Below are 26000 nucleotides of genomic sequence, written 5' to 3'. Positions count from 1 at the left end.
TCCAAGGGTACCAAAATACAAAACTGTTGCGTCTTGAGGATTTGGATTCTGTACTGCATATATAAACTTAATTTATCTTTCTTTGATTATAGTAAAAAAGGTCAAATGTGTCTAAATTAAGGCTCTGCCAGGTTCAACTACAGCAGGTGTGCGTATGTGTAGTTTAGTTAGGTGTGTGTTGGTCTACCTACTGTACGTGGCAACAGCAGCCTACATGAATGAAACCATCATAGACTATATTGTTACTATGACTACTGGCACAGTTTCTAAAAAATCCTGTTATAATTAGTCTGAATGTTGCTTTCAGTTTGAATTGAAACTGTTTCAAAAAAGGAGAAGTCTGATGACTAGCTATATTTTTCTTATTGTAAACAATTTCCATGAAAAGACAAAAACCAACACTGAACTGATCCTATAAACAAATATTAATTAATTAATTATGTGGAAACTTCTTGTCCAAGAATATGAAAAAAGATAATAAAATCTGCCAATGGGATAAATGGGATATTTTTATGATTTTACAGACAGTAGTGAAAGAACAAGAAAAAGTAATGACAGATGTAGGTGCATGTATTCAACAAATGATAGTAGAAAAACCTTTGTGGCCATTCATGTATGGATTACTGAGTTTACGAGGTGTGCTTGAATGCATCACATAGTCCCTTTCCCCTGCGTGTGTGGGTGAGTGTGTCAGACAGACGGCAGAGGACGCAGAAGCAGTGTGCCTGCTGATTACAACAAAACGGGGTAGTGACTCTCAGCATAGCTTTTTAATTACATGACAAGGCCCAAATTAACCCTGATTGCAAGCAGCTTTTTCCTTTGTGCCAGCAACCTCCATTGTGTCCAGAAACACATCACTGAGTCATACTGCTGCATTAGTTGACATTATTCCTCATCACCACGAATACACCATCCTAAAAACTAACCAGAGCAGAAAAAAGTGTATTTATCCATGGCTGAAAATAGTCCCAATAAATGCACTATTTCCTCCGGTTTTAGAAAAGTTTGCCAAAGATTACAGTGTTCAGTTGTTTTAAGAAATTACTGAGTCTTTTCAGGCCAGTTCCAGCCTCATACTGAGACAGAGGCACATGTTGTTGGTTTTAGTCTTTTCATGAGACTTGATATCAATAACAAAAACTGTGAATAAATCCCGTAAACACAGCAAATTTTTAAGACTGAATTTCCCATTTACATTGACTTACAGTGCTTCTCCTGCACCGCTGTTCAGACTGAGACATTTCCTGATCATGTTGCCTCCCTAGCTCCCTTCCTCTTTTGTTTATTTTCAGAGAAAAGCTGAACTCCAACATTCAAAAATCGACATGCACAGTCAGATGTATAAATATTAGTAAAGTGGGCTTGAGGTTCACATGTTTTCATGTTGTTTCACTTTTTCAGATCCATACACATGTTTAATAATAACAATAATGTTAAAGATTGAATGTACTGGTTTTATGTCCACTGTGATTCCCTCACCGAGACAAACAGCACACCCTAGTGGTTACCTACAGCACTGCACCTTCTCTTCCCCGCCTTTATTTGTGGTCCCTTTGTTTTTTTTTCCAGATCATGGGGGAGTGTGTGCAGCAAAATGGGTGTAAGCTGCCGGACCAGGAATTTGAGATGCAGTGCTTGCCATGGATCCTACTGATACCCACATACACCCCACATCATTGCACAGGAAGGAGAAGGGATTGAAGAGGAACAAGCAGGGGGGGAAAAGGGGGACACAGGAGAGATAGAAGTCCGTTTACAGCAGGTTAGGATGGGAGAGGAAAGATAGGCTGGGAGGACAGAGATCAGCTGCATGCAGATTTTACAGAGGAGGCCTCAGAAAAAACGTCTGCCTGGAGAGAGAGAGAGAGAGAGAAACAGAAAGTAAGATCGACAGTCAGATTCATTTGAGAGAAACACAGAGGGAGCGAATGATGGCAGGCAAGAAGGTACATCAGCCAGTGAGTCACGCTAACGTTGCCAGAAGGAACATGTCGCGAGTCATTTTATTTCTGGTGTCTTCACTGAGACTTACTTGTGTTTGGAAAATGCATGGAGCACTCTGGGGACAGGTTTAGACTTCATAGGGTGTAAAATTCACCAGCACCGTGCAAAACTTATATTTACCCTGCGGAAAACTTCATGCCAGCTTATAGAGCTTGAAAAGTTAGAGTTATAGTCCTCAGTCTGCAGGTTTACTGTTTTATAGATTAACACATAGTACTAGTTTTACCTGAAGAAGTTTAAATTAAGTTTCTGCACCAGTTCTGTGTCCCTGTTGGACATTATTATTTTGAAAACATGAAAAAGGCAACCAAACAAACCCTGTGACGGCAAAAGCAGTGGGATGAAATTAAAAAGAAACACAGCCGGTGATTATTTAATCCACCTTTTCTCCTGGGTCTTTCCCAGAGCAATGTTTTTATAATGTTTAATCTTTTACCCTGATGATCTGAGACAGATGCTGTTTGTTGGCTGTTTTTGTGCAAAGTGTTTCACAGAGTGAGTGTCGGTATTTTTAGTACGGGATGCCCGAAAAAAAAAAAGAAAAGAAAAGGCCCTTCATGCTGGCAGCTGGCAGGATTTCTGCTGTTAACTCGACACAACACCCAAAAGCTGAGACCTTGTGATCTTTAAAGTCATAGTGATGCTTCAAAAGACAGCATCTGCTCCCGACCCAGTATCTACTCTAATAATACATAATGGATAAATTTATTGCTGCAAAATGGACTATACTCAAAACACAAGGTATAGATATGAAATAAATGTCTCTATTATTCCATCGATAAATCCTGCTTCAATGTTCCTTTTGCATTTCATTTGGTAATGTTTAATGATTAGCTGGGCCATTTTATGTAATGCCCAAGGCCCTGCTTCAACATGCAAGCTATTCTATTTTCTTTCCTGTTAATCTTGACATGTTTCAGTAATCAAAACAAATGTCATGCATGCGCCCGATGCGAGAGCCCTGTAGGACTTGCAAATGTCTCTGCAATTTGCAAACCACAATCACATGTGAGACATGACACTGCCTTCATTTGCGATCTTTGTGTAAGCCGAGATTGTAAATTGTACTTTTGTGAAATGATGCTGTGGTTAAAGGTTCTTAACATTCACATGAATGTAAATAATGTAAATTCATGTATGAAGCTAATTTTATTCATGTGGCCCAGAATCACAAATCACTACTTGCCTCAAGGGAAGATCCTCGATTCAGATAAGGAATAGCCCCCTTATAAAAAATAGACCTTTAACATGGTGTATCATTTGTATATAATCACTGACACTCAATGTTACCACTCCTCCTAAAAATACTTTTAAGAGAATAAACGAGTACTTCTGTAGTATTCAAGTGCATTTTCAAAAACATCCAATGCAATTTTAAAAATCACAGTTTAATGAAGTGAGACTTTGCTCAAAGGCTCAATGTTAAATTTAATCAAAAGTGTTCAGATTCCCACTACATTTTATTATTAATGAATGCATAACGAGTGAAAATAAGCAATTGATTGCTGCTAGCTGCTCATGTCACTTCTGGAGAGTCTATTCTTTATGCTCTCTGTAATGTACATTACTTATAGAACAGATCAGGTGAATTTTTCCCTGTGTGTCAAACCTGTTGTTGTTATGTTTGTAAGCATTTGGTTGCTTGGTTACTTGTGAGATTTGCACGTTTAATGACTTATTTTTCATCCATGATTTATGAGACCATGTTGTGAAATAAATTGGCTGCAGAGCTGCTCTGTTTCTCTGTGCTCTTACCTGCTCAGGACTATTAGCTGGCTGAAGCCTCCGGCTGCAGGCTGTAGAGTTTGGCTGGGTCCTGATTGTCACAGACGTCAGTTCTGGACACAGAATTCACATTCAGACACATGCTACCAAACACACCAGCGTTAAAGGCGGCCGCAGCACCGTCACCAGATTCATCACCAGCAACAGCAGCAGGAGCAGGAGCAGGAGCAGCAGTGGCAGTAACAGCAACAAGGGGGCAGCGATGGAGCAGAGAGACGCAGCAGTGAAGGAAAGCAAATCAGTGACGTTAGAGTAATTGTTCTTAAAACACAGCAGGGATCAGTGCATGCGGCAGTGCCATACTTTAACATGCCGTTAGTCCATAACTGACTATCATCAAACATCCTAGAGGCATTAAGTTAATTACTTCGAACTCTACCATTAATTCTGAACATGACAGCTATTAAAAGTAAATATTTCAGACACTTCGACAGCTGTTGTTAAAGGTTTCTGCTAAGACAGCAAACAGCAGAAGGTGTTGTGCAGTAAGCAAAGACAGTGCACCGCTCTTACCTGTTGTCATTGATATCTGTGGTGTTTCCTGTGGACAGAAAGAGGTGCATGAGGAGGCAGGCAGGTGCACAGTGCACAGAGAGGGCTGGTGATGTGTAAATTAGGGGAGAAGTGGGTTTGTCACAGACATATATGGGTTTAACTGAAACAGCACAAAGCCATTAGAGATAGATGGCTTTGGAACAAGCAGCTGGATGATGTGTCGGTTCTTAGACAACAGGTCCTTATACATAAATGACTGAACAGGGTGTTTGTTTGTGCATTTTAAAATGACCCATATGCGCATTTTATCTGCAGCTAAATCTACTTGGTTAAGGTGAGGGAAAGATCGAGTTCATGGTCATTGGATCAGGGTTAAACTATGGTAGAGTAGGCTTAGACAAAGATGGTGATTATGGTTAAAAAGAAAACAACTTTGTACCCTTTGTTACCATCCACCACCTCCTCCTGAAGAGCGTTCACAGTGGTAGAGAAAAATATTCTACAACACATACATAGGTAATTTCACGCTGTTTAAACAAATGCTGTTATTCTGGAGAGGTTTTTATTTGAACGCATGCAGGAGGTTGCTTGTCAGGAAAATGTAAACATGGGTCATTTTACACTGTTTGAACAAACTGTTTGAACAGCCATTTTCTGATGCAGACAGGTTTTACTTCTATCGCTATTACAGTACAACCAGTACAGTGAATAATACAGATAAGAAGCTTTAAAAGTCCTCCCACTCAGAAAGCTTCCTATCATAAAGAACAAGGGCAATTGTTCTTACAGGTAGACCATTAGTGCTGCAGAACAGCCCTTACGTGGACGAAAGCGACTTTAAGGATGGCTCTTTTTGTAGTTCCTGGTTCAAAATTACATTCTATGGAGCCACATTAAGTGCTCATTACTAACTCATTTTCCAGATATTTCAATGGCGAGTGCTGATGTCAAAGTCCTCATATTCCTAGCAGCTCCAGTATTACTACAAGTATTATAGGACTATGCTTTTCCTAAACTACTCTAACAAGGATTTATCTCACAAAATATTCACTTTTTTATACGACACAACATATACACAGGCACATCAAAAAGTTTCAGCTGTTTCTCCAGCATTTGACTTTGAGCGTTTATTCTTTGTGATTCATGGAAGACATTTACTTCAGCTTGATGAGTTGGCTACAATCAGTGACCTCATGCTTGACTGGATTATTAGGTTGTTCAATTTAATCTCTTTTCAAAGAAACAGCTGTGACAGTTAATAAAAAATCTTATCGTAACAGGAACTGTCAAGGCTTCACCTTAACAGACTGAAACTATGGAAATTGTCAAACATATGGGGTACATGCGAGCTTCACAGCACTTCTTGGCTTTCAGTTTCACACTTCGCCATAAGCTCTTATTGAAATTCATGACACTGAGTAGAATTATATCCCCGGGTGAAAAGTAGTAGTGACGCACCAGAAGGAAATTTTCCTCCAAGTTTGACTTCAGAATACATTAGTGTACAAGTACTTTCATTCCAAAATGCCAGGTTTTGGGGGAATGTACTAAATAAAACATTGTAAACAAAATTAAATGGAATGAAATAAAACAAAGTTGCAAACTAATTTCATTGTCAGAAATGTATTGAATCCATTCTTAAAGGAGACCTATTATGCTCTTTGTCTGGTTCATAATTTTATTTTGAGTTACTACTACAATACGTTTAAATGCTTTAACGCTCAAAAAACACACCAGTTTCCTCATACTGTCCAGTGCTGCAGCCCTGCAACCTCTGTCTGAAACACTCTCTTTTAGCTCCTGTCTCTTTAAGGCCCCCCCTCCAAAATACCCAGTCTGCTCTGATTGGTCAGCTCACACACGCCTGACTGATTTTCATGTGCCAAACTAGCTGCAAGGCATTAATTATGTAAATGTGTGATATGGTGACACAGTGTGATGTCACAAAGTCACTGAATTAAAGGCGGGACTACTGATGAGGCGTTTCAGGAACAGTGTTTAGTGTGGGAGAGAGGAGCTCCTGTGGGGAAAAAATTAAAAAGCATAATAAGTCTCCTTTAAAATGAATAAGGTAACACCAGTTTTATTTATTATCTTGATTTTTTTAAAAAAAATCAAGATAATAAAAACAAATTCAGCATCAGTTTGATTTGATATTCCCTGGAGCGTACAGTAAAAAAAAATTATTAAGGCAAATAAATCAAAACAGAGGCAGGTGTTTTTGTAAATGAACTCTTCAAATATTTACAAATCCCACCTAAACTGCTGTCAGTACTGAGTATTTTAACCATTTTTATACCAAAAAAGAGACAAATACTGTATCAGTGTTTCTCCCTGCTTGTCTGAAACTAAAACCAGCCTTTAAAGATTCACTACACCGCATCAGTGATATTTAATAAAAGGCAGGTGGCATCAAAGCAGATTGATATGTTGCCTCTAGCACTGTTTCTGACTTTCTAACTAGTCTAACTCATCAAACACCAGTTTGATTGATAATCCTTGACAATACTGATAGAAAAAACAAGTTATAGGAAAAGTAAAAAAAAAAAGAAAATAGATATCTTAGTAAAAAAAATAAACTTAACATCAGTTTGACTGATATTCCTTTGAGTGTACAATAAAAAAACAGCATCATTATTTGGGAAAATCAATCAAAACTGATGTAACTGTTTCTGCAAATGAACACATCAAGTATTTACAAATCCCATTTGAACTGCTGTCAGTATTGAGTGTTTCGAGTATTTTCATTGCCAAAAAAGGCGACTATCAGTGTTTTTCCCTGAATTTTTGCAGGGTTGAAATCCCTCTGCATCAGCATCATGGGAAACCAGCCGAATTGAATTCTGTAAAGGTTCACTGCACACCATCAGTGATATTTAATAAAAGGCAGGTGCCGTCACAGCAGATTGATATATATTGCCTCTACCACCATTTCTGACTTTTATTGATACTTGTGGAGAATCGAAGAGGTGTGGTGTTGTTACACAACTCTACAACTGTCATCACTGGGTCACAGGCTGAGGTGTGCACTCAGCCTGTCCGGTTGGCTATCTGTCTGGCTGAGTAATGAGACTGCAAGCCTAATCTATCTCCTCCAGGCTCTGCTGCTGATGGGAGCAGACACACACTCTCACACACAAACATGGAGATGCACAAAGACTTGACTAGCAGCACTATCCAGTAATAACTAAGAGAATTCCCACAGTGATGTTTAAAATGATAGGCTGTGTCTCAGAAATATATGGACACTTTATCCAAAGACTGTTGACCTATGCTGAAACCTTCCTCCCTGCTCATCAGTGCCTCAGTATTACAGTTAGGACTGCTGACTACGAACCCATTACAAGAAGAAAAAAACAAAAAGAAACAGCAGGCACAATTGTTATCATAGCAGTGGGGCAATCACTCCAAACTGGTTTAACAGCCACTTCTCTGTAAGAGTATATAAAACAACATTCAAACATAATGGCTGCCATGATAACATAATGGCAACCACTAAAAAACGGTGATAATGAGAAGTGAATTTACCCCCGCTGATCTCGATCATAATATTTCTCATTATTTTAACAGGCTGCATCTGAACAGGGCTCACCATTTTCTGAATCAAGCATCTCTGCAGTGTTCATGGCTGCTTGGCTCGGCGGTTCAGCTGGAAGCCTGCAAACAGCAGAGAGAGACGTTTATGTAAATGTAACTGTGGGATTTGTGTTTTAAAATCTTGATCTTTAAGCTGACATAGAGTTAAACAAAACAAAATAAAACAGCAGTAAACCAAATGGAAAGCATAAGTGTACCCAAAGGCCCACACAGCCACAAAATAATAAATCAATGCTAAAAGACAATGCTTGTGTTGTACACTACTACAGGCAGACTGAACATTAAAATGCTTGGCTGTGTAAGCTTTTAAAAATCAGTGCACTACAATTCAGAACGTAGATTATTTACAGATACAGTTGGAGTAAAAGACTAAAATTGCTCTGCACATGAAACTTCCTTACTGACCTTGGAAATCCACTTAGTAACTGTTTTAACGACAGTGAACTGCATTTTACAGTGTTCATGAGCAGGTCCTCATCATGACACCTGCAATCAATTGAAACCTGAGAGCAACTGGACCTTAAGTCATGATTATTTTTGTCAAACTATTATTTCCAAAAGTCAAGAATTTGAGATGTGGGTAAAAAGCACCAGAAAAGGCTGGTGGGTGGACCTTCAGTCGTGATTTTTTAGGTAAATAATTTGAGATGTAGATGAAAGCACTGGACGTTGAGTTAAGATTATATTCTTATACTACTACTTTAAGGTTAAGAAAATGAGATTTGGAATAAAGCACCAGAAAAAGCTAGTAAGTGGAGGTAAGGTTAAAATGTGTTCATCATACTACTATCTCGAAGATAAAGAATGGGAAATATGGTTGAAAACACCCGAAAAAGCTAGTGAGTGGACATTGAGTTAAGATTATGTTGCCATGCTACTGTTTTAAAATCAAGACAATGAGATGCAGGCGAAAGCACCAAAAAAAGGCTAGTAAGGGGATCTTGAGTTAAGATTAGTCTGTCACTCTGCAATCTCGAAGATCAAGAATGGGAGATATGGTTGAAAGCACAAGAATAAAGGCTAGCAAGATGACCTTGAGTTAAGCTAAAATGGTCATACTACTACTTTAAAGTTAAGAAAGTTTGCTGTGGGTAAAAGCACCGGAAAAAGCTGGTAAGTGGACCTTGAGTTAAGATTAGTTTGTCATACTACTATCTCCGAGGTCAGGAATTCGAGAAGCGGTTGAAAGCATCAGAAAAGTAAGTAAGTGGACCTTGAGTTAAGAGTACTCCAAACTTTTACAATATGTTCATAGCTGTGGTCACCAGAATCACCTGCAGTCAATCGCTCGATGATGTAACTGGGTTTACTCACATGTTGTCCGGAGTGTCGTTGTCGTGTGAGTCGTTGCTTTGGGAGTCGTGGTGTTTGGTGGGGCTGTTCTGGTTGGAGTTGGTCTCGGGTAGCCGGGGCTCACTCTCTGGTGTTGCAGGAGCAGCAGGAGCAGCAGGAGCAGCAGGAGCAGCGGGAGCAGCGGGAGCAGCAGGAGCAGCAGGAGCAGCTGCTTCCCGGTTGTTGCTGTTGTGGAAACCAGCTTTGCAGAAGGCAACGGGGTGATCGCTGAAGCCTCGGATGAAGAAGGGGTTGGTGGGAGAGCACATCGGGTAGTGGCCGGGACGGATAGGCTTGGCTGAAAGTGAGACAGAAACAGAATTGATCTATTGATTGATCTATTCATCCAGAAAAGACAAAAATATATTTTGCGCCCAATGGATAGTGCTAAACTGACTTTAGTACAAAATAATACAATTTAACTCGACTATAACACACACATCTGCTCTGTAAATGACTTGTCCTCTGTTCTCCTGAAGGAAAAATCAGAAACCATATTTTTATAGTTGGTATCAGTGCAGTCAGGCAGTGCGCATTCATGTGTTTCAGAGCAGTGCCTCTGAAGGGAGGCCTGAAGGGAGGGGCTGGGATTTTTCGGTTGGATACTTTGAGCTTGCTCCTGCTGGTTTCTCCAGTCTTACAAACCCCAGCTTTATTTGAGAACTTAGTCCCTGTGGTGGAAACACACAGAGTTCCTCCGAAGGTTCCTCATCCCTGGGGAAAGTTCCTGCAGTCGAAATGTGGATTAACTTACTAACATAAACACACATCTTGTCCTGCACTATAGCTTGTTGACCAACCAAACAAAGACTCAGCGAAAAGTGCGCTGAGAACACCCTTTTGGATCAGGGGCTTTATAAGTCCTGATGACAAAATGACAATTTAGGAAGCCAGCATATGATTATGGGCTGCTCAGGATACTGAACTTGACGTAGGATTTTCGATTGATTGTTTTACATTAAATTCCTTTAAGAGTTTATCCGTTTTTCTTGAAAGCTCCTTTTCTCCTTAAAAAGGCTCTATGTCACAATTTGTAGCGATTTACACGCGTTTATCTCCTTTTTGTTGGCCATATGTGAGCGGATTATAACATGACGTGAAAAATAAGACGCGAAGGACTCGGGACAGTCCAAAGCATGTGTGCCTTAATGCCCGTTTTCGTGTAGCTTGTGTCAGTGCAACAGTATCTATCGTTAGTTAAGAAATGGAGTCTGCTAAAATAAAATAACGACCGGCCTCCAGCACAACACAGAAGTTCGAGAGAGCCTCTTTAACAATACATTGTTTGTTTCATGGTGGCTTTTCCATTTCATTTCCACATTAGGCTGCCAAGTTGTACACAGAAAACACTAAGTTTAGCTAACAGCACTAGCACTCATGACAGAACGTAATTCCAACAACACTACTACGGTGCCACTAGTTGCCATGCAACCGGTAGACAGATGTTTGTAGGGATGCTTGTATACTGAAGACTGAAAGTTAATACTAACGCAGGCATTTCATGTCGAGAAAATGTTCCTGAGGGCTGCCACTGGCCCACAGAGCTGCACTTTGAGAAACTATGATTAATATGCTCGTGACTCGCAACACACTGTCTGACTATAACACGCAGGCTACAATGTATGTTTGTTTACTTTGTGTCTCGTTCCCTGCAGCATAACACTGGTACTCTGGCAGCCTGTCAGCTGCTGTCAATCAAAACACAGACTCAGGCACACCTCTCCAGACGGCTGAGACGACAAGGAACATTTCCGTTACTTCCCCAAAGACATTTTTTCTTACTTTAAATGATAAAAGCTATTAACAATACAATTACGAACATGTTATTTTAATTACAAAAAGAGACGACTGAATGTGATATCTGTTGGACTTTAATATACACCACAATATCCCAGTTATTCTCTGGTGCTTTGATTTGATCCTCAAATGAAAATCATTATTCTAGAGGCACTTCTGAATCAATAGCTCATTTTCTCACAGCAGCATATGCGTCTTCCATTTCTTTCACACAGAATTTGAATGTCTAAGTGCAATTATCTCCTTTTGACACAGTGATGAAGTGAGTCTTGGTGATGAAAATGGATTACACTGCTTTTCTAATAAATTGTATTTCCCTCAGAAGAGTGAGCTCATTATGTAAATCCGTACATGAGAAATATTTATGCCAATCATCACGAGTATATATATGTTGGCTATTTATTCAATGTATATGTTTCATAATGTTAAGCATTTTGGTCTGCTTGTAAATATAGCCACAGTTGATGGTATCAAACATATGTTGCCCTCAAACATGTCTACGTTTTCCACAGTGATGAAACAGAGTCTTTGGTATTTTTAGCTCTTGAATAAGGAATAAGATTAAGGCTGAAAAAACCTGTCTCACAGCTCGGTCATGCATGAGGAGGAGGTGTAGGGATATGTGCTGTTCTGGTAACAGGAGGGAAGGAGATGACAGATGATGAAGCATGAGGGAAACAAATTCAACCATGGATGTTTCCTGTGAGGAAATCACACTGCAGAGACGTAAGAGAAAGAGATGGCTGCACCATTTTTCTCATGGTGAAATGCAAGGACAAACGTTGGCTAAAAAGCAGATGAAATGGTGTGGCCAGATAGACAAGAGTGTTAACATGTGCAGCCTAAACTGTGAAATGATGGAGAGGATTTACATTTTACATGGTTTGATTTCTACCAAAGTTCCTATGCACCAATATATTGGCTGTATATTCGCCTCGTTGTGCTCCATCTGATATGCGATATCATTTTTGTGCTGTCACATTTATGGGCTGTTGGCTCGTATCATCCCTGCCATATGCTTGTACGAGGCTTTGTACTGAAAAATTCTTATAATTAAGTAGGTAGTTGTATAGCAGGCAAAAGAGGCTATTGAAGCAGTTATTTAAAAAAAAAATATGATCAAAATTGTACAGAGCTGAATGACTTTGAAACCAGTTATTAGCAGCTGTGACAGCGTCGGCTGGTGATGTTTTCAGTTTGTGTGTCTGTGTGTGTTATCATGGCAAAATGTGGTCCTGAGACCACAGATTTCTGATGAATGCAAGATGAGGTCACGAAACTAGGCAATAGAAAATGAAGGCTGAGTTCTAAGATGGGTGCTGTCGAAGGAAAGGTGCCGTAACTAAGGAGGTAGGAAATAGGAAAAGAGGCATTTGCACCCTTAAAAGCTGCAGATCATTGTACCCCAGTTCAAATCATTCCTGTCCACTTTAGTGCAGTTAGTATTGAGACAAAAAAAAAAAGGCCAAGTTCGGAGATTGCTGTGATCTTATGTAATAATGTAGTCACTTTGATGGACTGGGATAATCCCATTGCAAGATGGTCTGAAGTTTTTCTCTAATGAAGATTCTTCTTCATCGGTATTGACATCGGCTATCAGGAACAGATTGTTATTTTAAACATCAGTCTTGGTATCAGCCTGGAATTTCACAATCAGTTAATTCCTAAGAGCCTTTACATGAATCTTAACAGTATGTTGAGACAGTTGTCTTTATTCAAGCTTTTCCCTTTAACGTTACTGCTACTATATTGTTTATATTCTGGAGAAATACACTTTGTTTAAAATTGGGGTCAATGACCCCCATTTTGATGGATATCTTTTACTTGGCTGTAGAGGAAAATAGACATTACTACAGACAAATGTGATAATTAAATTTACAAAAAAATAAAAATAAACAGAATTTCTTTGGACTCATATGAGCACATTTTCTGAGACATGTACTGCCTCTGTTTAGGAAATGAGGAAGATAAATTGAGATTCACTGGTTCATGAATTTACCTAATTTGGAAAAATGAGTTGGGTGTTTTTGCAGGTGTTGTGCTGCACATTAAATTACTGAAGTGACTGCATGGACTGTTTTGAGAAGTACTTAAAAAAACCCATTATGTAAAATCAGACGGGAGGGGCTTGTAGACAACAGTTGTGTATGTGATTTGATTAAGCACTGAATTATGAGAAAGCATCGATGTCCTGATCATGAATGTAATAAAAGCACTGGGATATTGCATGTTAATACCCACAGATCAAATGTTAATGGTTGGATGCAATGGATCTCTGCCTACCTACAGATTACAGGACACTGCTTTGTTTTCATCACTTTATCCGATTACGCAGCTCTTATTCAAATGACACATGCAGCCATGTAATGCAGCTTGTAGATCGCTGCTGGTGGCTCTTCACTTGTTTTGAAACAGCTGAATGTGTGAGCGAGGTGCATGTGTTACCTATCTGTGCAGCATGGGGCCGGCGGAACGGATTGCGAGCCCTCATCACATCTTTGATGCGCTCCACTTCCTGCTGGTAGCGGTGGCGGTCCTTCATGGCACCCTCCTTTGCCTCCTTCAGTGCACCCTCCAGCGCCTTAACTCGCTCAGCTGTAGATCGAAGCCGTTTCTCCAGCTTTGGAAGCTCGCAGCGAAGATCTGCATTGTCACGTACCAGCTGTCACACACACACACACACACACACACACACACACACACACACACACACACACACACACACACACACACACACACACACACACAGTATACCCAAGGATTAACTGACAATTCAGTGACCTTGTGATATAACCTCTTATATACAAGGGATATTGATGAGAAGCAGTATTTAAAGAAACGTTACATTCATATATAATATATATATTATATTTCTGTCAGGGTAAACCTTATCACAGTACAATTTATGAGTAACTTAAATCCTTTTATATTGCTACAGGTACCATTTTTAAGACCTTGGTATGTTGTTTGCTGCTGTGTTGTGTTTTATTTGCCGTTGTGTTTTCTTTTTTTGCCAAGAAAAGTACAACAATACTGAGTACAGTAAACAGTGGGAGTAGGAAAGTGGCCACTAACCCTGTTGGTTTGAACTGGAACATGTCTGTCAGTTAGAGCCAAATAGGTGCAGTGAGGTGGAACGGAGAAGAGTCAAGTGTGATCTGATGGGAAAAGACGACCTATACTGCCTTTTGTGTCCAGGAAACATGCCTGACTACCTTAAATACTCAAAGATTTACTCTCCTGAAAAAGCTACAGAGAGTAGTTCATACAACTAGTGTACACCAGTGAGTGCCTGCACAGTAATGCTCATCATCCAAATACTGTGTCCTCCACTTACATCTGTACAATGTAAAGCTAAAGTCTTCTAACAGTTGCTGCAGCATTTCGCAAGGTTTGGGTGGGTTTTCCGCTTTTAGCTATCGAGCTAAAGCAAACAAAGGTAACTGTTATTGATTAACTGTTCATAGACTCTAAACTTGTACTGGAGTTGCATTTGTTAGAAGTTAGTCTTCATTCTTGAAGTCTTTTCTCTTTTAAAATCAAAAGATTCAGCTGGAAATTGTCAGTAATCACAAATCTGAACATTGAACTGAAAGGTTTTCTAGTGTGACGCCAAAATAGGCTCATGACTGCCCCCTTACGCCGGAGAGTGGAAAACATACACTGGTACTTGACAGTTGGTGAGGATCACAGTTGTAGAGGGAGTTTTGTCCCCTAATTTTGTCCCCCAATTGCCACAAGGGACAACAACGACAACCTACACAAAGGTGAAATTTATGTTGTATCAGAAGTGTTTTTAGAGAATATTTTTTATAGGTTTTGCAAGAGAAACACCTTAAGAATGAAGACTAACTGATTGGTTTGGTAAATGCGGGTCCGGTTAACTTTCCCGCTTCCATTAAAGAGCAGCGTTTTCCTGAGTTTCTCTATGGGACCATCCAGTCAGTGAAGACGCAGCATAACAAACCAACAAACCAACAAACCACTTTTATCAATTTCAGTGCTGCATCTTCTCCTCATAAAAACTAATTGAATGGTGCATTTAATCCAAGACAAAAAAAGACCTGAACTAATGAAGTGATTCCCTTCTTTTAATACATGTTACTTTATTGACATTTAAAAGCTGCTGTAAGTGTTGTTTTGGCTGACTTCCTGTCCGTTCTGCACTTGGCAACCCTCTCCCTCCTCCCTACTTCACCACATGAACACAGAGCAGTAATCACCAGACAAAGCTGCAAACAGGAGGGTCCTGCTCTCTGTGCGTTCACGAGCAGACAGGACCGCCTCTTTATGGGACTCACTGTCCTGATTGTATAGAGGTGGGCAGAAAATTTATTTTCTCTTTTGCTGCATGAGCAGGGGGAGGAGAGACACGGGTTATTGACCAAACACTGTAACAGCGATTACTGTTGGAATATGGAGTTATTTAACACTAATATTAATAAAAATATATCACTTACAGCAGCTTTACCCAACAAAACACCTCCTACAAGGCTTGAGTTTTATTACTGATCACATAATAGTCTGATCTCTGCAAAGGACTAAAAAGCAGCTTAAGTGCAGTTACATCAGTTAGGACAAACGTCAACCCCATGGCACATGATGTAAATCACGACAATAGCTGCTTCTAGATAATAGTCTTGTTTGTTGATGGATATACTCATGAGGCAAAATCAATGTAGAGATTTTCATCCATCTGGTATCTTTAACCGCTTATCCTGTTGAGGGTCAAAGGGGGCTGGAGCCAATCCTAGCTGACAGTGTTCAGGATGCAGGATGTACAGACAGGTCGCCAGTTCATCACAGGCTGAGCACAGAGACAGTCAACCCTTTCTGCCCACATTCACACAATTTGAGTCGCCATTTAACCAAACCTGCATGTAGTTGGACCCTGAGACTAAGCCAGAGCATCCGGAGGGAACCCGGACACAGGCAGACACATGCCAACTCAACCCAGAGATGAAAGAAAATTGCTGCACACAGCATGTCTCATCTAAGTGGGAAAGGTAAATGTGAAAATCCAATGACTGAGCAGCTTAAACACTGAGACTCTGCTGCTACGTGATCATGCAAACTAATCCACACCCTGCAGAGATACTGAGTAGACCTGAGGGTTTAGCAAACAGGGTGAAGTTATCTAACAGAGCAAAGCAGGCAAAGGATTGTGGGAATAACAATAGAACAATCGGAGGCTTGGCAGCTCTAGTTTATTGTTTGGTGCAGAGTAATTCTGAAAGAAAAACAATAAATAGACGATGGGTTTCCCAAAGGAGGTAAGTGATGTTATAAGAGAACTCACGACAGCTGTGTGTGTGTGTGTGCGTGCGTGTGCAGATGGATGGATAGGCAGGAAGCGATTACGACATCCATACAGGGACTAAGGAACTCATACATAGTCCCGGTGCACTGTCCACTGCCCATCTTTGGGAGCCTTATCACTTTCCACTGGGAGTTTGCTGATTTATGACCATGACTTTCATCTTCCATTCCCACAGTATCAGCAGGTGGTGGATGGGATGGAGAATCCCAGCAGCAGCCACTTTAGGATTGGTTTTTCTGCCTGACAAACTGCTGCAGTGCAGCTCTCACCAATCTGCCAGCCGGAGTATTTGTGCCAGTCTGCAGAACATTCAGCACATCAACACTTAGTCCACTGCTTCAGCCCATTTAGGAGTATTAAAGAAAGATGTGAAGAGTGTGTGTGTTTTATGTCCAGTCGTTTTGAGTACAAGGTCGCTTCTGAGAGCTTGTTTGTCAAGTGGAGAGAGGGGGAAGACTCAGCGTGTTTGTGCGTACATGTATGATGGATTCATTTGTGTTTATCGAATGTGTTTTATGTGCGTCTTCCTTTCCCTGGCGGCAGAGGGGTTTAACACCTCACGCTGCTCCGTTTTCAAGGAGAATTTCGTGTGAAGTTGCTCTAGTGAGATGATTGATGGTGCGAGCATTACTTTTGCCCATAGGAGAGCGGTGACAAACGGCGCACGCTGCTCTGTATTTTAATTTGGCTTGCTCTCTTTGTCCTCCTCTCATTCGTGGTGCAGCACTGTGTCGTGCTGTGCCACGACACAGTGAGAATCAGGTTTCAGGACCCAAAGAAAATCAGATTATTTATCTTAATTTTTAAAGAAATGCTGTCTCCCTCTCTATAATTTATTGTTTATGTCAGCTGCTGCTTATTGTTACCTGTTTGTGAACCTTTGTAAGCTGCTCCAGGTTGTTTTCAAGAAAGGAAATCTTCTGCTTCTGGGTGATATATCCCCCGCTATCATCAGGCTCCATCCCTGCATGCTGTCGACAGAAACAGAAGACACCTTTTAGAAAACTTGGTAATGCATTATATTAAGGTCCTTGTAGTCAGCATTAGTTATTAGGACTACATACAGTATATACAGTGTTAATAATAACATCATAAACATGTTTATTGTTAGATTGTAAGACATTTATAAGGGCTTGATTATAGTTTATAGACTGCTTAACGGTTAAGCTCACCCATGCCAAAGGAGTCCAGGAGTCCAGGAGCTTCACACGTGAAACGTAAAAACACGACTGAAAATAAAATATGAAATGGTTCCATACAGCTCTTCCAGCGTAATCCAAGTCTCCAGAAGATTTAAAGAGACGTTATTTATACCCCTTTTAAAGCCAAATTTTTCACTTTAGCTGCCAATCTAAAAACGTTACTGTGCACCCCGTCTGAAGTGGGTGCAGCACCTCGACAGTGTTTAAAGGGTGTAAGTATGTCTTTTCAAATCAATTTGGGATCTTGGAGCTTCCAAAGATTTGAATTATACCAGATAAGCTGTATGGAGCCATTTTATTGTTTTTTTTTTTGTTGTTTTTTTATGTTTTAAAACAAGTCCCCAGCTACTTCAGTAGCTGTTTTGCTGTGAAGCTCCAGAAATGTTTTGAGACTATAAAACTATGGACTATGACTATGGACTTTCCATCAGCATGGGGGTGAGTACATAATGACTGAATTTTTATTTTTAGGTTTAGGATAAGTTTAATTATACGTGCTTATACATGCCTTATGGTCTAACTATAAGCATGTTTGAGACTCAGGCTGGCAAAGCAACGGGAAATCAGAGACTGTTGTCAGAGACCACAACATCTCGGATCAAGCTGTTGCAGCTGTTCGAGGCCACAGAGCGCAGGACTACAGCGGGACGAGGAGAGGCGGACTCTGTGTTTATAACATTGATGCTTGGTGCTCACAGTCAAAGTGCATGGACAGTTTCCCAGATGTCGCACTTTGGATGTGAAGTTGTTGACCATATTATCATCACCATCTTGTTCGCTGCTGTTTTCATTCTCCTCAACGCAGATTCAAAAGATGCACAAGTTTTATATGTACATTTGTATATAAACTAATAAATTACCTTGAACCTTGTTTATGATGCTATTATCAACATTTGCAGTCTTGTTAACACATAACATTGTTAATAAACATCTCATAAGGGTCTTATTACCTATTACCTAACTAATCAATGATAAACCAAGAATACAAAGCATAACCCAAAACTGTCATTTTAAAAGACACTGCCATCACAAACACTGTTTCCATACAACCTGGCTAAGAAAGTGCCTTTTGTGTCCATCTTACTTTTCTAACTCGAGTCGTGAGGTCTTGAACAAAAAGCCTGCGGAGGTTGTGCAGGGTATGCAGCTCACGAGCCTTCGGTATGAGAGGAGAGACGGAGAGAGAAAACCGTGCAGTTACAGCAGTTACAGAGTATTTAGTGGATCAGTGGCCTCTGAGGGAGACAATTCAATCACGAAAAAAAATGATGACTTACAACAGTCTCCTCCAGCCCTTTGAGGTCTTGTTTTGACTGCTCGTGTCGTTCATGGAGAAATCTACAGATAGATCAATAAAGTCAGGCAGGCAGACATAAAATCTAAACTGAATATTCTCTTTGCCCCTGATAAATAACACATCCATGCAAGAATAATTCATGAAAAAGAACAAACGCAGCATGGGCAGACTGTCCCACTCGTGGGCTGTTACCCATCTGCCAATCTGATGCAATTCGCTGCAAAGGTCAGTCCAAAAAAGAGCCTATTAGCAGACAGCTGCTACCTTATCCCAAAACTCCATCATGCAAATTGAAAAAGATTTACATAGAAAGAGACCGGGAGAGACAGAGGGGGTTTAAAGGGTTAACACTGAGGTAATTTTAGCCTCAACATGTATGAGTGTATACTCCACAGAGAGAGAGACACACATACTGTAAATAAGATGACAGTCAGAGCTGTAGAGCGAGAGGAAAATAAATAGACAAAAGTAAGACAAATGACAGAGAGGAATGGAAGACGTGAATCAAAAGAGGCAGCTCGCCTTCAGGCCTCCATATGGTGAAGTGTTTGAAAGCCGGCCAGGACAGTAAAACAGAGACTCACGTCAGTTCCTCCAGCTGCCGGCTCTTGTGATGCTCTTGGCTCCTGAGACACTCATAGTCACAGTGGAGTTGCTCCAACTCAAGCTGCTGCTTCTGGTTACAACTGAAACAAAATAGGTTCAAAATATTCTAACTGAAATAAACACTTGTTTTTTGAAGTCAAAGAATTAAATATGGATGTAATACAATGAATATAATCTGGCCAGCTTGAATATGACTTTATAAACTCTCATGACCTTAATATTGATTCAACTTCTATTGCTCAGAGCACGTTAGAGTCAATTAATCAATTAGTCGATCGAAAGAAAGTTAATTGCAGACAATTTTGAAAATCAGTTAAACGGTTCAGTCATTTTTCAAGCTAAAGTCTCAAACAGCTCGTTCCAGCTTCTTAAATGTGAGGATTTGCTGCTTTTCCTTTTCATTTATGAAAGTAAAAGAGGAGTTTTGGGGTTTTGGACTGAAGAAAGCAATTTGGAGACTTTGGACTCTGGAAAATCGAGATAAGCAGTTCCCACATTTTTTTTTTGACATGTAGACAAAACAAGTGTTAAGGTTTGGGTTTGTGGTTATTTGTTTCCTGTTTTATTTAGTAGATTATATCCTTGTGTTTTCCCCTTACTCTTTGTTGGTTTGTCTGCGTCTCTGTCTGTGCCTGTTCCCCCGGTCCTCATGTGTCCTTTGTGTTCCTGCTTTGTTCTCCGTGACTTCTGGTTTGTCTTCAGTTTTGTATTTCTCTCTAGTTTTTTCCCTGACCTTCCCTTGTCTGCCTTTTGTTGTTTGCTTTTTGGATTTTGGACTTAATCATTAAAGCTCACTTTTTATTATGTTTTCGTGCCTGCCTCTGTGCCTGCGTCGTTAATACTCACATCAGCTTGTCACATCCAATAGCACAGCAATTCACCTGCATTGTTAGCCATCATCTTTCTGCTGACTTTTTAAAAAAAAATATGATTCTCTCTGTGCCTTAAGATCATTCATGCTGCTGTTTTGCACACACCCTCTACCTCCCCATCTCCGCCTCAGATTCACCAGATTCATCATTTCATCAGCCTGTCAGTCTTGGATGAATCATCAGCCACCATGACTGTCTGGAGTCCATAGGTTGATTTTCCTTGCTGGGCAGACGCATACGAGTCTAAGCACCGGGGACTTTCTAATAAGACTCAATTATCACATATCATCTGGCGGGATAAATATTATCTTCACTGCATTCACTTGTCTCTCCTGATTGAACAAGAGATGTTACAGGACAGCAGGGTTAGAAAAATGCCATTTAACAGGATTAATTGCTTGTATTGACAGGGTTTGTTTTTCCTTGGAATAGCACAAGAATCACCTCACTGTCACATGAGCAGAATACATTTTTTTCCCCCTGACTATGCGGTGTAAAGCTCCGGCTCAGTCAGTGGCGTGCACAGATTTTTAAAGCGGCAGCAGCAAAAATGATGAAGAGGCACCATTTCTTCATGCAGAGTAAAGATTTATTTTAGAGCCGTACTAGTAAGACAGGTATTTTGGCTGATGACAGGGGGAGTTGAGTGGCTCAAGGTGAAACTGAAGCATGAAAGTGTCCCATTAAGGTGCACATACAACCAGAATCTGGCAAAAAGCTGCACACTTTTCACACACATTCTGCTCCCGCTCCTTAAATTTGAACCATTTTAGAGATTTTGATGTCCTTGATTCTTGGCAGAACACTTATTACATGCACCCACTTTTCCTTCTCCGCTTCAACAATCTTGAGGGCCACTGTGCTCCTGTTTCAGATGTTTTCTACCTCACTGACATCCATCCATCCATTTTTAAAGCTCCTTATCCAAATCAGGCTACGCCAGCAGGACAAGCAGAGCAGCCCCAAATGTCTTTTCATTCATAATTCTCTGCAGCTGCTCCCTGGGTGTTACCAGACACTCCCAGACCAGCTGGGAAATGTACTTTAGTCCCTCGAGCTGCTCTCTGCTTCAAGATGGTCATGCCTGGCACAGAAAATCTTCAAAACGAGGCCCCCAGAGGAGCGCTTCTTTTATAGGAGCCCAAACTAGCCCAGTGGCTCCTCATGCTGTGGTTTAGCAGCATCTTGACTCTGAAATTCTCCTACGCTGCAGTTCCCTCACTATGTCAGCCACCCACACATACCGATTTCAGACCCTCTTCCAGCGAGAGCGGGGCTTAAGCTTTTTAGAGAACTCAACGACTGAGACCATGTATCCCCAATTTTAGCATTTCCACACTGCCTCTAAGGGGAGAATTACATTTCAGATTTGAGCACACGGACAGCTTTTCCATGACATTTTTTTTATACTTTGGTGCATTGCTTTAAAATACACCTGTAACCTTCTGTTTGTACTTCTACATCAGTTAAGAGTAGACTCCTAATCAAGAAACCCTGACTTAGTGTGTCAGACAAGGGGAAGAATCGCAATGAAGCACTGACTCAGTCAAGTCGTCGATGATCTTCTGCTTCTCATTGATCTCGTCTCGCAGGCGGCCAAGCTGTTTGCTGTGCGCCTCACGGTGTGACTCCATCTGCTGCTCCAGAGCCCTCTGAGGTACGGGCAACAAGAGGGGGTGACAGACATACATGTATAATGAGAGAGGGGCGAGAGAAGGTACCAAGAGGGGGCAACAAAGGGAAAACAAAATGACTAAATAACAAGGGAGAGTACAATTACACACATCAGTGCACATGTGGACATACAGGGCCTCATGGGCATTGAGCTCATGCAGTAGACACAGCAGACTGAAAGAGTACAAAGTGAGACATGGCTGAGTGTGGCGCTCACTGAGATGCAAAAATACACTTATGAACATGTGAACAAATACAGGCAGATAAAAACAAATACTTGCAGCTGGGCAAAGAGTGTAACATCCTCAGGGCCCCCCGACCTCCAGACCTCCAAAACATACTTCAAACACCTTTAATATTTCTGATCATTTTGTGCTTTATCTGTATTCTTTCCTGAATAAAGTTGTGTTTCATCTAATAACCGCAACCTAGCTGACCTGAGGCCTGGCAGCATTCCAGTATGCTTGTTTTTGCCAGATCTCTGTGCAAACTATAATGTAGCTGCCGTCTTTAGTATGCTGTGTGCACTGTATGTGATGGGAACTTGGAGGTAACAGATGCCTAATAGCAAATGAGTGCAGTTAGTGCTGAAACAACTTCTTGAAAGTAATTAATCTAAGAAAAAAGCCAAATGCTGTTTTCAGAATCTCAAATATGAGGATTTGCTGCTTCTTATTAAATGTAAATTGAATATCTTTGTATCTGTATTTGACATAAGCTATTTGAAGAGATCAAAAAAAAAGTTTTGTGAGATATACTTATTTGCTTTCTTGCCAAGAGCTAATATGTAGAAGGAGCCAGCTGCCAATTAGTTTACTTTGGCATAAAGACTAGAAACTGAGGGAAAGAGTCAAAAACTGCCTTCCAGCACCTCTGAAGCTCACTAATTAACACTTCATATCTTGCTTGCTTAATCCATACAAAGATCATTGCATAAAAAAGGTATAATTCCGTTTTAAGGGTCGTTATATGTCAAACAGTTTCTGAGCTGGCACCAGTTGCTAGGAAACTAGTGGAAACTCCAGGAAGTTAATCCCCTGTTTTATTCCCATCAAGTTAGAGGAGGGCTTAACCGAAAGTCTAGTGTTCACGTTCTGTGAGCCACACAATGCAGAAACTAAGCAAAAGTACTTCTACTATTTTGACCTCATGCAGATTTACTCCATGTAAAACAGCAGACTGTTATTTTCAGATTATATTGTTGTTACCTTTGGACAGAGTCAGGCTAGCAGTTTCAGGTCTTTATGCTAACCTAAGCTAAGTTGCTGCTAACTCCAGCTTCATATAAATCATACAGACATGAGGGTGTCTGACATTTATTTACTCTCAAGAAGAACGTGAATGAGGGTATTTCCAAAAATATCTATTCCTTAAATCGAAAAATCATAATAAAATAAAAATATGTTTGGTGCAGCGCTGGTTTACATGCAAAAAGACTTGCATTCATGATCAAAAGTACTGTACAAGCACAAACACAATATATTGACTCATGCATGCACACTCGTTGCAGTCTAACACACCTACAAGTATATCACACACACACACACAAACCTGAGGTCAGCTAAGTGCTGAGGTCATGTGATAAAAGGTCCTTACACTAAGCTGCTCTCACTGTAGCCATTTTTACCTTAATATCACAGGAATCCTGGACGGATGTGTGATTCTCCCCTCCGGTCACCTTTGACATGCTCTCTGAAACACACAATTTTGTTGAAAAGACAGAAAGTGAGTAACAGTGACAGTATCCAAGACAGAAAGAGAAAAAGAAGAGCGGAAAAAGAAAATCAGGCAGACAAAAGAGTAAAAACGCACTGATGTAGAACGAGGTGACAGTGACCTGACTTTGACAGCACAGCAGCACCGCCGCTTGATGTTGACAGTGAGGTCAGCGTGATATAAGTCGTGCCTTGGGTGTAATAATGTCTATTATTGAAAGTGGCAGCTATTGTGTCAAGCTGGTCTGATCTGTTTTTAACACACTGCTGTTCCTCGTGTCTGATGATGACATTACGGAGCTCTCTCCCTCAAACAAGACTGTGTGATCGACATGACCCGCAGCACTTTGTATTTATCCACTTCTGTGATGACTCGAGGACCGCCTGGCTCGGGTGTGGAGCATGGCCACAATTGATTTACCTACCTTTAAATCCACCGTTTATTTAATGCAGTTCAGTGGGACTCCTCAGGAAGAATGACTTGCATTGCCTTTGGCCTGATTTGTGAATCGTGTCAGTGTCCTGGGAGTATCTGCAGTTAGCTGGACCTCGCACAAATTTAAAAAGTACCATTAATCTATTTGTGCTGCTGCTGTGAAATATTTAGGAGCCCAAGCTGTTCATCGGTGTTTACTGTTGTTTTTCTTTTTCTTGACAGGATAGAAAGGCTTCTGGCACAGACTGAAACTTTCACTGAAGCCAATAAAATAGTTTGAAGCGAGGAGGCTGTTCCTCTCAATTTGAGTTTGGTGGAGGTGAAATTCAGTGACAGGCTGTTTTTCTTTTATATATTTTACTTATTCTAGTCATGATTTTGTTTGACTGTGAGAACATTAACCTTATATTTGACTTTGACATCTCAAGTCTGCAATTAAGCAAGATTTACGGTGCAGATCAATCTAACTATTGTCCTTAACTGCTCGCTGAGTAAAAATGTCACACAGCACTCGGAACATCATTATTTATTTTTTCAGTCACTCCTGCCGAATGCCATCTGAAAAAAGTGCTTCAGTTGGACTAATTTTCTGCTTGAAACCTGCAGGATTTTTGTATTTATCGAGCAAAGATCTGTTTTTGTTGACTGTTTGAACATGTTGATTGGATTTGCTCCTGGAGCCTTGTGTTATGCCAGATTTATCAACCATAAATCTGTTGTTTTGCTCGTCTGACCATATTGATGTTTTCCCCTCCTTCACCTTGGAGATTGCATAAATGTTAAACTCTTTGCTCCTGGTTTGTCATTTCGATCACGTAGGTAAAATATCTCAACCTGAGCCTGGGGCAAAGACTTTTATTACAAATACAGAACCTGTACATTTTATATGTACTGCCCTGACCGTGTTTATGCATTATTGATCCTTGAACCTCGGGTTGTGTTAGATCAGTAGATTTCACCCCAAAAACTTGATTCATGTACTGTTACAAATGTGCTGCTTGGTCAACCTGACGGTGTATTTCCAGAAAGTATTTTTTCCAGAAAGTATTTTTCAGCAGCACGCTGAGATTATATCAGTTACTACGGTCGTCTAGTGCAGACTTATTCAACTACTTTTTTTAGAAGGGCCAGATTTGAAAAGAAAGTGCCAAGGAGCCGGACTTTTACATTTCACATAATGTCTGACCTGTAACGGCCGTAAAATTAAATAAATAGTAAATTCCCCCTGCTTAAACAGCCTGGGTCAAAGCTTAGATTAAGTATGAGTATTTTTGTGCATAGCAACAGACACAACTAGTGAATGCCTGCTAACAAAGTGATCAACAAGGTCGTTAAAGGACTGCATTCAGCAACAGAACCACTACACTGGCTGTAGACTTTTAGCCTTATTTGTTAACAGGTTATTTCTTCTTTGTGTTTAACTGGAGTCTATTTTGAGAAAGCTACTGTCTTACTTGAATTGTGATGATCATGATATAAATGTACATTAGTCTACCTTGAGCTTGGAGTTTGGCCAGCTCCTCGCTCAGAGAGTCGTAGCTGTCCTCCAGTTGTCTCTTCTTCAGCTCCACATTCTGCATGTAGTCCGTTAGAGAGCGGATCTTTGCCTCATGCTGAAAGTCAGAACACAGCGTCTCAGATGCAGAAAGTATATTGATGAGCAAAGACCTCTACCAAAGACAACAGCAAGAATAAAATGTGCTTTGCACTGACTGTGGAGTGGATTTGATAAAGGCTGTATTGAATGTTTATGCTCTTGAGGGAATTTAATTAAAATACCAAAGACAGAAAAACTCACAACACAAAGCACACAGTGCTTTCATAATTTCATAAGGACACACTAAAAGCTTCTGATGCAAAAAATG

The 26000-nt window shown here is 40.4% G+C and overlaps 1 protein-coding gene across 1 annotated transcript in view; it reads right to left on the bottom strand.

Annotated features, from left to right (window-relative positions):
• Positions 1 to 9194: 9194 nt before the first annotated feature.
• The window catches only part of kif5ab (kinesin family member 5A, b), a 66123-nt gene continuing 49317 nt past the window's right edge, over positions 9195 to 26000 (bottom strand). Inside the window, exons 17-25 of the mRNA XM_073468639.1 lie at positions 25631 to 25748; positions 23612 to 23676; positions 21853 to 21962; positions 19417 to 19518; positions 18813 to 18873; positions 18620 to 18691; positions 17200 to 17304; positions 13459 to 13675; positions 9195 to 9514 (exon numbers count right to left, since the gene is read on the bottom strand). Of these exons, the coding sequence (XP_073324740.1) occupies positions 9195 to 9514; positions 13459 to 13675; positions 17200 to 17304; positions 18620 to 18691; positions 18813 to 18873; positions 19417 to 19518; positions 21853 to 21962; positions 23612 to 23676; positions 25631 to 25748 (1170 nt within the window). The remainder of the gene's footprint in view (positions 9515 to 13458; positions 13676 to 17199; positions 17305 to 18619; positions 18692 to 18812; positions 18874 to 19416; positions 19519 to 21852; positions 21963 to 23611; positions 23677 to 25630; positions 25749 to 26000) is intronic.

This window comes from Pagrus major, chromosome 6 (assembly GCF_040436345.1).
Source record: "Pagrus major chromosome 6, Pma_NU_1.0".
In the NCBI taxonomy this organism is placed as follows: domain Eukaryota; kingdom Metazoa; phylum Chordata; class Actinopteri; order Spariformes; family Sparidae; genus Pagrus; species Pagrus major.
This window is presented reverse-complemented; position numbering and strand designations above follow the sequence as displayed.